This window comes from Rhinopithecus bieti, unplaced genomic scaffold, assembly GCF_001698545.2.
Source record: "Rhinopithecus bieti isolate Rb0 unplaced genomic scaffold, ASM169854v2 scaffold_1101, whole genome shotgun sequence".
Taxonomy (NCBI): Eukaryota; Metazoa; Chordata; class Mammalia; order Primates; family Cercopithecidae; genus Rhinopithecus; species Rhinopithecus bieti.
Window position 1 is genome coordinate 1,121,941 of NW_016803441.1, and position 15,596 is coordinate 1,137,536.

The 15,596-nt window shown below is 34.4% G+C and overlaps 1 protein-coding gene across 6 annotated transcripts in view; it reads left to right on the forward strand.

The window, feature by feature from the left end:
- CACNA2D1 (calcium voltage-gated channel auxiliary subunit alpha2delta 1) overlaps positions 1 to 15,596 on the forward strand; it is a 524,117-nt gene that overhangs the window by 81,274 nt on the left and 427,247 nt on the right. For all 6 annotated transcript variants that reach the window (XM_017883995.1, XM_017884005.1, XM_017884019.1 and 3 more), the window contains exon 2: positions 11,657 to 11,738. In XM_017883995.1, coding sequence (XP_017739484.1) covers positions 11,657 to 11,738 — 82 coding nt within the window. The remainder of the gene's footprint in view (positions 1 to 11,656; positions 11,739 to 15,596) is intronic.

Here is a 15,596-nt window from a genome sequence, read left to right on the forward strand (position 1 = left end):
CATGACCAAGAAATTAAAATGATTTGTTTTCTGTATTATTTGGACATTTACATAAACTTTGCACTAATGGTTCACAGTTTTGAAAGGGGTTATTGGATAGTGCTAAAATTACAACTTTTTTTGCCATTTGATAAACATTATTTGTAAACACAATTCTCATTGTTATTTTACTGCATTAATGGGGAAAAAACAAAACTGTTTTCATTTATATTGAGCAGGTTAGGAAAGGGAGCTGTTTCTAATTCCTATCTAAGAAACAATCTTCTGTTTAGAATGTTCACTGTGCTCAGGCCAGCAGAGGGGAACATAAGGGCAATGTATATGCTGCTCAGGCAAAGAGGGTCAGAGAGAACCATGTTCTGTGAGGACAAAAAGGTTGAAAGCAATTAAAATTGCAATATATTTTCTGAGCTAGAAAGATGTTTACCATCTCATATTCAAAGGCTTCATTTCTGTTTCTCTAGAATCGTTTACTTAATGTTAAAAAAAAAAATGTTGAAGATGGAATAACCTGGCAATATTCTTTTCTGATGGTTTTCAGAAAGAGAGTTATTGTCTTTCTAATTTGCAAGTTAATATATTTGCATTGACAGCTTTTTGATTGTTAAATAAGCTCTGTCTTAGAACAGCTGTCAGCAGATTACACTATAGGCTATATTTAAAAGAAGTGCCACATGAGTCAATTTGGGTCCTGGTTTTATATTCATGCATTTGTTCATATATCTGAACCTACATCATAAAAACAATGAAGGCCAGCTGACATAGTCATATTTTCTATGCGTATTGAAGGACTTAATGTTGCTTTTAGAATATTTTATGTTTATAAACATATCACGGCTGCCTCTACACCTAACCTGCTACTGTATGTGAAGTCTGTGTGCATGTTATAAATAATATCAGAATCAATTGCTGTGGACCTAATGCATAACACTGAGGATGTCATGTTATGTTAATGAAAGTAGTACAACTTCTGGTTGTAAGTAAAGTAAATGGTGCTTGTTTAATTTGAAAATGCTGATGAAAACTTAAACATTTAAAGTGAGGAAAAATTATAGCATTGAAGGAATAATTATTAATATGTATGTATTTCCACTGAGATGTCTTAAGGAAGAACATACTTAGATATTCTTGTTTTTAAATCTTTATTTTCTAACTATAACAGCCTTTTTTCTTGCCATGTAAAGAAAGACTTATGCAAATGTTATTTTCTCACTTTCTGTCAATGAAACAGACTTTGAACCTAGGGCTATGACAGTCTGTAAACTAGAAAACAGGAGGTATCTCCAAGTTCTGATGAGAGGAGAGTTGAGGGCTACTATGTGGTGGTTTAACAATGAAAACCAAACCATGAATCAGACCATGGCATCAGTTAGCATTTATTAATGGAGTTATACGTTATTGACGTCTCAGGGCAAACTGCTCTGCCACTTACTAATTTTGTGTCCTTTGGTAAGTAGCTTAACCTCTCTGTGCCTCAGTTTCCTCATCTGTAAAGTAGGACTAATAACAGTATCTACCTCAATAGATTTTTGTGAATATTAAAGAGTATGTTCACATAACATGTTTAGAACCGTTCCTGACATATAGGTGCTCAGTAGATATTACCTGTTGTTTTTTAAGTAGCTCTGTATGCTCAGAACTGTGCTAGATAGTCTCAGAACACGATAAGCTATGGCCCATCCATTCAAGGAAAGTAAATATTATTGGAGAAATAACACTAATATAAAACAGTATGTCTAGACGTGTAACATTTTGTAGGACAGGCTGTACATATTTTAGATACTTAGAGAAAAGAAAAAAATATGAGAGTTTGAGGACTTGAATTGGCCAGAGGAGTGACCTTAAGCCCAGACTTGGGTGATTTTCAGGAGATGAAGATGATTAGAGAGGTGATTTCAGTTTAGTAGAAAACATATTTAAAGAGCATGACAAAACTGATGTATTTGTAAAACCGTTCAACAGGCTGGACTGGAGATACTTACCTATATGGGGAAGTGGATTCGCCATTTAGGTTAGAATCCAAACATAATAAGCATTTGAGGTTTTTATAGTATTGGAAATATTATGAATGCTCAGCTAAAAATTCCTAGAAGTAAAGAAAATAAGGAAATTTTTACCATGACATTAAATGTCATGGTAATTAAATAATTAAATACATGCTTGAAATAGGCTAAAGTAAATTTTGTGAACAATTTGCAATGACTGAGAAAAATCACAGATAAAATAATAAAGGGAAAGATCTTCAATAAAATGAATGGAGATTTTGTAATGAGCAATTAGAATTTTAGCTCATTTGGTTCATAGAAACACCAGCAGCAGATTGTGTGGCCATGTGGGACACCTCGGCTGGCATCAGGCTACCCGGGACTATGCTAGAGGCTGTAACTAATTGTGATGTGGAAGGATAAAAAACAAAGCCCTCAAGGCTTCAAGGAACAAATCGCATGTATGAGAACCCTCCCCCCAGCTAATCCATGGAAATACGTTACTATCAACCCCAAAGTATAATTTTTATTTGTTGTCTTGGAAGCTGGAAGCAAATTGCTGCGGCTGAGGAAGAAAATAAAGAAAAGATGAAAAAAAAATACTTGGATAAAACAAAAATCAATCCAAGATAGTGGAAAAGAAGATTTCATGAAAATAAATTTAGATCTCGTGAAAAGAAGACCTTATAAACAAAAGTAGATCTCAGGGCCTTTGAGAGCTATGAGTATGAAATTTGTAATGTGGATTAACTACACACGACACATGCGCGCACACACACGAGCAGGAAAAAACAAAAACAAAACAAAACAAAACAAAAAAACAGAAAATGAAGGCAGAGAAACATGAACAGCTTAGGAATCAGAGTTTAGTGATAGTCTTTTCTCCTACTCTCAAGTACTTTACCTTTCCACTGATTAGCATGAGCACATCCTTTTCTGCATTTCTTACAGGATTACTCTAGTCAAAAAATGGAATACTAAAGCATTTCACAAGTTGAAACAGCTTTCTAAAAACAGAGCAGCAGTGTTATTGAAAATGGTTTAAATTGAGTATAATTTCAGGAACTAACTACCGTTCCTGGCATGACACCCATCTCACAAACAATCTTATGATTTAATGTAGATAACAAGCACTCCCTTTATACCAAAAAAAAAAAAAAAAAATTAATTGTATACTTATCTATGTTATAAGAAATGCATATTTAGCAAAATTTCATGTCTAGGTTATCTAAATCTTTGGCTTACTTATGTTATTTTTACCCAACTACAGGAACACTGTGGGTGGTTTATTATATAACAAAAATAGGAACAGTTTGGCATTGGTAGAGTATTTATAGCAAGTGGAACACTAGACTTTTGAAATATATGATCTTATTACTTCAGATTTATGATAAGCTATTTATGCATCAACACAATTGAAGTGGCCAGTTTGTTAGATTTTTTGATATTTAAATTTTTTCCCAGCTCCAAAGGGCATAACTATGTCTCTTATTTGCTCAGGTTAAAATAAATGATTTCTTAAAATAGTGGCAAAAGCAGAGAATTGCTTTAGGATAGGGCTCCAAGTGGTACAGACATCTCACTTTTCCACTACCCCTCCTATAAATCCCTTACTGTAACAAGCCCTCTTCCTTTCCATTTTCTCCATGGTGTAGTTCCCATTCCCTCTTTGTCACTGTGATAATTGCTAGTGGAATAAATTGAGAAGCGCATGAAAAAAAAGATCTGTGTCGATATTCTCTCCTTACAAATTGGAGTAGGTTTACACACATTATTCTTTTTTCCAGAAGACTTAGGCACATCAAATATAGGAAGGAAAGACAGTTAATCTTGGATAGGGCCTGTTATAACAATTCTTAGCTATCATTCTGGCTGCATTGCTCCAACCAGGCAAATTCTCTCTTTAGCTTAGGATTTAAAACAATTAGATAACTATGCAGACTTGACACTTTATACTCAACTGTTATACTTTTACAGTAGATTACACAAAGTGTAATTTGTGTTTTTCTGAATTTGTTGTTTTGCATATGCACACGAAATGAAATGGATTACCGTATTTTTTTCATTTTGAAAATAAAGAGTTTTCTGAATGTACTGCACTACTCTTTTGAAAGCCACATTACAGACAAATCCAACCTCAAAAGGAGCAATATTAATTGAATGGCAAGTTTTTTATCTCAAACTTAATGAAAATCTGCATATTTTACATGTTTGCTTTTAGAATTTGGGCTGTTTCTGTACAATAAAGTGAAGTAGAGGATATAAAAGATTTTTAAAATTATTCAATAAAAGATTTGCGTCAATTTTAAGAGATATTTTAGTGGCTGCTTCAAATTTTATTGAATTTGTGAACACCTAACCTTGTACTGCTAGTCAACTCTGTAATGAGTTATTGTAGGGACAGAGAAGGATTATAAGACTTTTTTTCTATGACAATTAATACACACAAAATATTTGGAATTTTAAGGCATACATTCTAGAGATTTAATAATTTCTTTAAAGTATTAAGTCTACATTTTGATAATCTGCTACTTGTTGAAAAATGGATGCTGTTTACAGATGCATGGGTCCAGCAGTTCATTTTTTTTCTGATGTGGATTATGGAGAGAAGATATGCATTAAGGCATTAAATAAAGATACCTATTTTTAAAAAATGGTAGTGCAATGCATTTCATTTCAATTTACTTTTCTATTCAATAAATACTTATGTATCTACTATATTCAAAGCACTGTCATAAAAACTTTGGAAATGCATTGATAAATGAGAATAAATGTATATTCATCTAATTATGAAAGTATAAGGAAGTAAGTGCACAGCACAATTAAAGGACTTTTGAAGTTGCGTGGAGAGACAAGAATATTTTAATTTGGGAATTTGTGAAAGGTGATATTAGAATATTAGTGTGATTTATCCATTCACGATGGAAGTGGGATATTAATTCCAGGTAGAGGTTATATAAAGTGCAAAGGCAGAATGTGGAAAAGGACAGTCAGCATGCATGGAAATGTGTGAGGTTGGTTGGATTAAAAGGTCTTTGAAAATAAAAAGCTAGCGGGCTGTGTAGCTTATCTTTTCTAAATTTTCTTCATCTCTTAATTTTTCTCATCAGTGAAAGATGAACACTACTTTTTATGATGACTAAATGAGAGAATACATATTAAACACTTTAGCATAGAGATGGTATAAAATAAGGTCTCAATGCACTTAGATCTGTGTTGGAAAAATGCTGAGATACTATTATTAAACAAAGGACTGGAGGAGGGATAAGATGAAGAAATTGATGGTATGGAGTCTGATGACTGGGGAGATGATTTTCCAACAAGGAGAAGGGACATAGAGGGTTTATAGTATGGGGAGGGAAGCTATTGATTTCAATATTGTACATATTTGAAAGGAATGGTGGGACATCTAGATGAAATGATCAAATGGTAGTTAAGGTAGAACTGGAGCTCAGATTTAGATATTATATATGGAAATTTTGAAGAAGTAGAAATAAAGAGAAGTAAGGAAGCAGAATGGCACAGAAAATCAAAGACAGATGCTGAGAAATGACCAATTTGGCTTTGGGAAAATGTGAAGGAGTCAGATGATAATAATATAAAAGAAGAGAGACCAGGGAATAGGGTCATAGGAGCCATAGGAACACGGGTTTCAAGAGGGCAGTGGAGCAGTGGTGAACATTGGGTAGGAAAAGGATAAGAAATAGTTCTGTTGCAAATGTACCTTGACTGCATAGGGAAACTCTGGAGCTTCTCCTCGTTTTCTTTCACAAGTACCATCCATTGTTCTTACTCTTCTGACTAGCTATCATGTTCAAGTCCTGCCTTTATGACACTGAAACCTCTTTTACTATCGGAGACTTGAAGCCAGGGAATATACATTTCTAATAAGCAGTGTTAAATGTGTTCTTGCCACTGCATATTTGAAAAATTCCAAGTATTTTCTCATGGAAACAATGTACCTATTAGTCAAGGTCTATTATACCTGTACAACCAGATATACATGAGTTGTCATGCACTTTCTTGAGCTAGCCAAAGATTGCATATATTTTTATCTAAGAGAACGATTTTCAAACTATTAAACTTTCATAGAGCAATTTGATTTCACAATAATTTTAGGATTTTGTTCTTTTAAAAATGCTTGTGTCAGGTGATTTAAAGTGTGGTGTGTATATTCAGCCCTCCTCATTTAGTCTCTGCAGTATATTCATAAGTTATCAGGCAAAAAATGCAAAAAATAAAATTTGAAATCTGGTAATTTGGTATTTTCACAGTTTCTTATAAATATTATGATAAAATTCTTGGTTGCATAGAAAAAGGGTTAAGGAGATAAGCGTTTATGCAAATATTAAAAAACATTTTAGCAAATATTTCAGTAGTCCTTGTTAATTTAGAATGTGTGGAGATCTTGAAATTGTCAGGACCATCAACTCGCCTTTCCTTGTCTTTCTTTCTCACCTGCTGGTATCTGCCCCACATTTATCTGAATGCCTTTTCCCCCTGAACTTGCTCTCCTCAGACTATGCTAGTAAGAATTTCACACAGTCATACTGATTAATACCAGTGGAAACTGATGACCTCCGGTATAATGCCAAGTCCTTAAATACTCTCTAGCTATTCTTTTTAAGCCTCCAATTTTTCTTTTCAGCTATCTACCTTAATACCTACTTCTTGTCCCTTAACAGATAACTGGTCCTCCTTCATTACAAACGCAATAGAGAACAGTAGGTAAAACTGTCTCAACTTTTGTTCTAGTTATTCCAGTTATTTCAATTTACCCCAAATCTACATTCTCTTTCCATTTTCCACAGAAGAAGTATCCTGTCTTCCTCCCATGGATTAAATTTCTCTTTGGTTCTACTTATTTCTTAATTCATCTCTCACTTCCACATTCTCACGTTGGAATAGAGGGGTAAACTAGAAAAAATATCTGGAACCTTTTAAAGGACAGTTGTAGGGGAGAAAAGATTTCTTACCTATTGCAAGATTCACAGCTGAGATCTCCTATAACATAAAAGACAGATAACAAGAGAAAAGCATATGAATTAAGTTTTATGTGACACAGGAACCTTCAGAAAATGACCCAAAAACCTATGGAAAACTGTATGTTTTTATGGACAGTACTGCAGAAGTATGATTAGAAGGTGAAAGGGTATGATCTACTAATAAACTAGGGGAACTTAGCAAGACTTGTTTATTCAGTACTTCTTGGAGTCTCTGTGTGATGTTCGTTCCCTTTGGGTATAGGGCAGGACACTTGCCACAACGAGAGTCTTCAGGGGAGAAGGGAGGGAGGTCAGACAGTGACCTTCTTAGGCTTTATTGTCTGCTTCATGGGAGAAGGTCAGAAAGACCTCTCTGCTTTTGCTGTTTTCTTAAACGCCAAGGTGCCCTATTTGGGGGTGGCATTTCCTGTACCCCATCATTGTCAATAAATTACATGTTCTCTCCTGAATCTTTGATATTTTCTTCTCTACTTGCCTTTCTCTTTTTGCATAGAAATAGGCTCACTTCTGTTCTATTAAAAACCAAAAAGAACACTGATTCCTCATTCTCCATGTTTCATTCTCCTGAAAGATAAGGTGGGATAAATTTTTCACCTTATTTGATGACTGTATACTTCTTTCTTCTCTTTGTAAACTTCTCCCTGCTTTGGCTCTTGCGATACCATTGTTCTTGGATTCCGTGTTCTAGTTACTACTCAGGTTCCTCTGTTTGTTTTTTAAATGTACCTTGCCAGACTTGTAACTACTGTTTATTTCCTTCCTTTTGCTGTTCATTCTACTTTGGGAGTTATACATTGATCTTAATTTCTATGGAGATTTCTCTTTCAAGAGCTCTAAACCCATGCCATTCAATTACCTAGTGTATATTTATACTTGAGTCTCCCCCAAACACCTCTAATTGAACCAATAAAAATGAACCTGTCGATGTCCCTTTAAACTGTTATTTCTCCTATACTTACTTTCTATACCACAATTTCCCATCATCCTCTACCTGAGAAACTCCCTGAATCATCCCACTTTCTTCCTGTCATTCATTTTCTATACCCAACAGTGCATGAAATCTTATTGTCCATCCTTCAGAATTTCTGTTGCGCTAGTTGCTTCTACTTGGCCTCCCCTTCTTTTTCCTTTATCCCTTGCACCACCACTAAATTAGTCTGAGTCCATCTCATTTCTTACCTCATAACTAGACTTTCTGTTTGTGATTTCTGTTCTCCCTGTAAACTACCATCCACTCAGTGTCAGGGAAATGATTTAATCATGTTTATATACATTTATGTGATCTTTTTACTCTCTGACTTCTCATTTTCTAGTATCTCTCCATTATTTTGAGAATATAATCTAAATGTTTCAGAATCGTATTTAAGACCCTTGGCCTGACCCATCACTCTTCCCTATCTCTCCTGCTCTCATTCCATACCTTTTGCTGAACCAAGCTTGGACTCGGTCGTTTGAATCTCTTGAAGTTACTGAACATGTCGTTTTACATTCTCTCCGCCTTCGTTGTTACTTCCCTCTCTGCTCAATTTTGACAAGTTCCACTTGTCTTTCAAATATGACTTCAAGTAGCTACTACTCCAGAAAGCCTCTTCTATCAACCTCCTCATACCACTACTTACTAAGCATTGACTCTCTTGTGCTTCCTCAAACATTTCCTACTATGTTCTTCTTGTTGTTTTCTCTCTCCCTCCCAGACCCAATTTTAAACACAGCCTGCATTTCCATCTTTTAGTATCTTTTCCAGCAGTTACTAGTACTTGTTGAATGGATTGACAAAGAACAACAATGAATTCTTCCTAGTGGAGTGCTATGTTAGTTGCTTATTACATGAAAAAGCTGTATCCTCTGTAATTTCCCCCAAATTTTATAGTGTCTTCTGTATAAATTTAATAAAATAGTGCTTAGTGATTACATATTTGTGCTTGACAATTTACCAAGAAAGAGAAAGACTGATAAAAATTTTTGCTCATGTGAGTGTTTTCACTTGAGTAATTTTTTACTTTCATGATGAATGGGGCCTTTCCTTATTTTCTATTTTTTATAACCTTTTAATTCCAGGTTGAAAGCCTGAGTGCCTAAGTATTTCAGAAAACCAGGTTAACACCTCATATTTATAAAAAATAATCCTTGTTCCTATAAAGTATTCCTAACAGCTTGTCAGTGGGGTAGGGAAGACTGGATGGGTTCTGAATTGCTTTTCAGCCAAAGCAGGTTCACCTCAATGAACATTGGTAGTGACAGTGCACTTGTGACAAGTTAGAATGCATGTTTTGCATCAGTTTAGTATAAATCAGAATTCAGGGATGAGTTAAATTCACTTCTTTACATATGTATTCTTTGCCTCTCAGTTTCGAGCTAAAGGGATGTATAACATTCTTACTATTTGTCAGTGTTGGAAATTATATTTGAGAAGAGATGACTCATTTTCTCTAGATTCTAGTTCTTGTTCAGCACCTGCTTAGAGAAATGAGATAGTCTCATCTAAATTAGGAAATTATTGTATCAATGGTTTTTGCGCCTACCTGTACCCTACTGTAATTTTGTATTTAATATAAAATGGGGCACAACTGTATTTACTAAGAGTATTTACTTATAATATTTTTCAAATGTAGGCACCAGCAAATAAGTAGCACTAGTTAAAATATTATTATAGCAATTTTTCTCTATTTTGTGCCTTACTCTCTTTTATTTGTTTTTTGTTTCTTGATATTCATTTACCTTTTTCTATCCTGTTCATACAGCATGATTCAATAAATATTCTTCCTTATTTTCGTATGTGCTAAAGTATTCCTAGTTTTAATGCATTTCACTTAGTAACTAGTTTGTTTCGTGTGTCAGTCAAGCCTCTGTGTTTTCGTCTAAGGCATTTCATCCTTTTCTATAACTGACTTTCCATTTTATTCTTCCTCTTATCTGCTCATCATTCTTTAAATGCTCTCTTCCATGTCATTTAAATCTCTTTTCCATGTCATACTTTTATTCGATATTTATTTTGTTATATTTAAATTTATCTGAAAAAAATATTTATACTACTTATATTTATATTTAAAAAATTATATTTATACTACTGGAATTCTTCCCTAAGGAAGAGAAGACGTACACAGTTAAATCTCCATGATTGAAATTATACATAGATATCTAGAGAAAAGTTCAAATTCAAATATAAATCATCTAGCATTCTTAGTAGCTTACTAATGTTTCTTTGTACTTGCCTTGGCAAAAAGGAATACACACTTTAGGTCTACAACCTGAGGAAGAATAAGTGAAATATATGGAGGAATACAAATTAAATGATTTTAATATGAATGGGGAAGATTTTGTGGTTCTATTTGGTAATATCTCTAATACCAGGAAAAAGTGATATAGAACATGGATTTAGGGTCTTCTAAAATATCCTGACATCCATAGCTCATATTTTAAGATGTCCATTGCATAATGATCATCTAAGATGTGCATTGTGTACCTGAAAAAGATTTGAACTTAAATCCTTCAATCATAATTGTAATGATCAAAACTACTGCTTTAAAATTTGGATCTAGTAATTCCAGTAATTACTTGGATCCAGTAATTCCAAATCTAATTGGAATTAGTAATTCCAAATTTAAAAGCCTACCTAAGGAAATTTTTTTTTTTTTTTTTTTTTTTTGAGACGGGTCTCGCTCTGTCGGCCAGGCTGGAGAGCAGTGGCATGATCTGGGCTCACTGCAAGCTGCACCTCCCGGATTCATGCCATTCTCCTGCCTCAGCCTCCCGAGTAGTTGGGACTACAGGTGCCCGGCCACAACGCCTGTCTAATTTTTTGTATTTTTAGTAGAGACAGGGTTTCACCGTGTTAGGCAGGATGGTCTCGATCTCCTGACCTCGTGATCCACCCACCTCAGCCTCCCAAAATGCTAGGATTACAGGTGTAAGCCACCATGCCCAGGCTGGAAGTAAAATATTCTTAAGCTTCATGCTCTAAGATATTCGTGGTAGTGTAGTATGTAGTGGTTAAAAGCTGATGATATCTTAAATTTCCCTTTAAAAAGGAGGATGGTCAAGTATATTATGGAATATAGAGATAATGGAATATTAAGTGGCCATTAAAAATAAAATGTTTGCAAAATGTTTGTAATGCCATGGGAAAGTACATATCGTATGACATAAAGCTGAAAGATATATGAATTTTATATAACATACTTTCAACTATGTGAAGGAATTTTAAAAGACTAGAAGGGAATGCATCAAATTGTTGAATGAATGTTCTACCTGGCTGGTGGAATTATTCTTGCATTTTACAAATGTCTGCATTTAGTATAATCTTACTGTTATATTCAGAAGACTTGTAAGCTAAAAGATAAAGTTTGGAGTTTAGCATGTTTAATAGCTAGTTAATGGAATTTTAATACAAAATAAGCAAATCGTTTACTCTCATTGGACAAGACATCAATGTCATTTTCCTCTTTTGATTTGGAGGCATTTCAGCATCCTGAAAGCCTGCACACTAAAGATTCAGTGCTTTTGCAATTTAAAGCTGGAGTGGAAGGGTGGACATAGCCGGTACTAAGAGGGAGAATAATTTAAGGGCATTTTAATGAATTATCTGCAGCATGGATATAAAATATCAGCGTGTGACTTTTACTTGCCAGAGATCTGATAGAACATAATCTTTTCTGATTTCTGCAGTATCAAATCATGGGTGGATAAGATGCAAGAAGACCTTGTCACACTGGCAAAAACAGCAAGTGGAGTCAATCAGCTTGTTGATGTGAGTAAAATCCACTGAAGAGATTTCTTAATCTTTTCATTACTTCAAATGCAGTTTTATCTTCTAGGAAACTGTATCTCTACATTACAAATGGGATGTGATTTCTCATGTGAGTCTGGTGGTGAAATTCTGAGAGAAACCTTTGGTACTGCTAGTTACTGTGAACAAGAAATGCCATCCTTAAAAACTAAGGAAACTTTCTCAGTACACTTTGCAGTTGATACGTAGGTTTCACTTAAATGAGTCTGCGTGTCATGTATGCTCTCCGTAAATTTAAATAGGGAAGTCATGTACTTACTATTATAATGTTTCCATTCTTCAGAATATATTTAATAATCCCTCATACAGTGGTGACTTGAACTCCTGTGATGGATTCTTTTGAATATCCTCAGTGAAAACATATCTTCATTCTTTGAGGGTAAAAATTATTTGAAAAGGGTTTACAGGCATGTCTAGAGATTAGAGTTAGTCATTGAGATCAGTAATAACGGTTTTGGTGCAAGATAAGGGGACTCTATAAAAGATGATTTTTCTTGTGACTTATTAATTGGCTATGAAAGTCACTCTAAAACGATGTTTGAGTGACAGCAGTATATAAATATTTGTATGGCATCTTAACTAGATTATTTTCCATGGGTAAGAGCATTTACATGTATAGGTTCTGTAAGATTTATTAAAAATTAAATGTCACTTTTTAAGGGCCTCACTACTTTCATTTCAATGTAAATAATACATATGAAAGTATTCTCATCTTGTGTTGTTAGTGATGAAATGAGGCCTTTTATTTTCCAAAAATGTGATGAGTCAACGAGATAAAGTGGTATAAAAGCAGCTTGATGTATCATATATGACCATTTATCATGCAAATATGTATGAGAAAATGGAATGTGTGGTTACTTCATGTATTAATAGAAATTCTTAAGGAAACCACATACATACTTCAAAAAATTATACCAGAATCTCTTTATAAAACAACTCTAGAGTGTATTGAACAAACCTAAGTGTCTGTGAGATAAGAGGAATATGTTTGGAAATGAAAGGTGTTCCCTGCGAATAACAATGATCAGATTTAATTCTAGTCAGTGTATTATGTTGAGCAGGTAATATGTCCCAGACACTGTGCAGGCTGCCAAGGATAAACAAAGAAACAGTATTCCTCTCCTCAGAGAACTGACACTCTGTTGATAAAAAACAAATCTCGATTACTGATGGTGCAAAGAAACTTGAAAGTTACTGTGTGCCGATGCTTGGGATCTGTAGTGATTCACTGTGGGAAACTATATTAGAATATGAAAGTGTGTAGGTAGTAAATGAGCCTCTATGAAAGTCGTGGAGTTTATGGAAGCACCACCAAATCTTCTTTGTTAATTTTCATTTGGACACTATTTAAATTGAGAGCAAAGATTTTATTTAATCATAATGAGAAAATAAAGAAATTACAGGTTCTGGTGAGAAGTTACATGACTGTCTTTATCAACAGGTGGAGATTAAAAATGAGATGCTCTTGGGAGCATCTCCCTTACTCTGTGAGTGCTTCCCCAGCCTCAAAAAACAACTTGCTTGGCTGGCCTCATTGTTCCTTTTGGTGTTAATATGTGAAACTTTTCTTTCTGAATCTGCTTTTTTGCAATGACTCATTAACCAAAAAGAAGTCTAACTGGTTTCTATTATGCTTTATGAAGAATAGATTACTAAGAAGAGTATAGCTATTGATGAATGAATCAATGACTCTGTCTGAATTAACATAACAAAATAGAATGGAAAAGATGAAAGAAAATCTCTCTGATTTTCTGTTTATGGGATACATACCTCATTACGGTGACAGAAAAATTCCAAATTAATGAATAATATGTTAGGTAACTGGGGTGGTGGGAGGAGTGTTAGAGCAGAATTCATTATTGGAAAAAGAATTTAAGTACTATGGCACACAAAGAGTGTCATCTTACACAGACAAATGATTCCATATTGCCTCATTCCTTTTGAGGAAGAATGTCAGAGTTTAGAGTGAACTTTGAGCTGAGACTGGGGGTGTTGGATACATGGTGAGGGCCAGAAGTTGAATAAACACAGGAGTTTAGCAGGGCTCCAGGTTGAAATTTAATATTGTAGAAATGAAGGTTCTTCAAATTACAAATTACATTCATTTTTTTACTGACTTCACAGGGTACAATTAGCTTTTTACGTGAAGGCCAAGAACCAACACAGGTACCATAGCTAAAGTAATATATTTTTTTGTGATTGTACCACTGTACTCCAACCTGGGCTTCAGAGTGAGATGCTGTCTCAAAAATAAAATAAAATAGTAATATAGCTTTGCAATTTTGTGAAAATTGCTTTATTGTATCCTAAAATAGTAGCCCACAGAAAGTTGCTAATATTATTGAATACATTCAGTGCTTCAACTTTACAAATGTGAGATTTTTCCCAGGTTACCTGCCTGTCTTCTGTTAAAGATCAAGAGTGAATAGGGTTGCTTAGGACTATTGTCCCTGATGCATTAGACTTTTCAGATGTCTTTTATTAGATTATTCCATTACTGAACCATTTGGAGAATACGTATGTCCATCAGTTGTATATGCTCATCTACAAGGTGGGTAAAATAATTGAGGGAAGGTTAAAATTTTGTTTTAGGTTACACAACTATTAAATAGAATGCAACTCTGAAATTTGAAACACTTTCTTGTATGCTTTAGAATATATGTTAATAGCATTTTTTGTCCTTACTTGTACCTTGAAAAAATAAGCAGATCCCCATGTAAACAAGGTCAGTATATCTGATTATGCTAATGCTCTTTTCATAAAAGATATAAATTATAAGAAACCAAAGCTCTGCAAGCAACAATTACCTACTCATGATATTTCCATTTGATTTTTTTTTCAAAAAGAAAAGAGTGGAGGGAAATTTTAACATGTAATATACATTCATAATTTAAAACCTCCCATTTCTGTTGATACCACAGGAGTGGTTTGTATATCCATTGAGATAATTGCTAAGAATGATATAGAAAGTAAATTTTCACTGATTTTTTTTCTTTATGGTCTTCTAATTGAAGAAAACACATAATATTTCAAATGGAGTATTATAGCATATCCCTCTGAAAAATCCCTAAGGCTATTTTACCTTGGTTCTGCCAATTGCCTGCTTTAGGATCTAGCCAAGATATTTAATCTCATGGAGTTGTTGGGATTAATGATACAATCCATATAAATTATTTATTGACATATACTGAGAGCTCAACAAATGTCATTCATTTTTCGTATTACTTGGTGACGTTGGGGTACAGGCTAGGCCAGTATGACAAAGGTACAGGCTAAACATGTATTTTTCTGTCACATAGCAGTTGAGAAGTAAGCTGTTGAGGGCTGGCAGGGTGACTCTGCCATCCTTAGTGTGTGGCTTCCATGCCTGGATACAAAATTATTCTTCCAGTTTCTTTTATTTCCCAGTTGTCATGTAAAGGGAAAGAGATTTGGAGAGAAGATATCCAGTCATTTAAGAGTAAGACGTTTTGCTCACATTCCAGTGGTTAGAATTTAGTCACATCTAACTCAAAATGTGTCAAAGAAGTGAAGGCTCAAGGATCTAGAACTAGATGTACCATATGACCCAGCCATCCCACTACTGGGTATATACCCAAAGGATTATAAATTATTCTACTACAAAGACACATGTACACGTATGTTTATTGCGGCACTATTCACAATAGCAAAGACTTGGAATCAACCCAAATGTCCATCTGTGACAGACTGGATTAAGAAAATGTGGCACATATACACCATGGAATACTATGCAGCCATAAAAAAGGATGAGTTTGCGTCCTTTGTAGGGACATGGATGCAGCTGGAAACCATCATTCT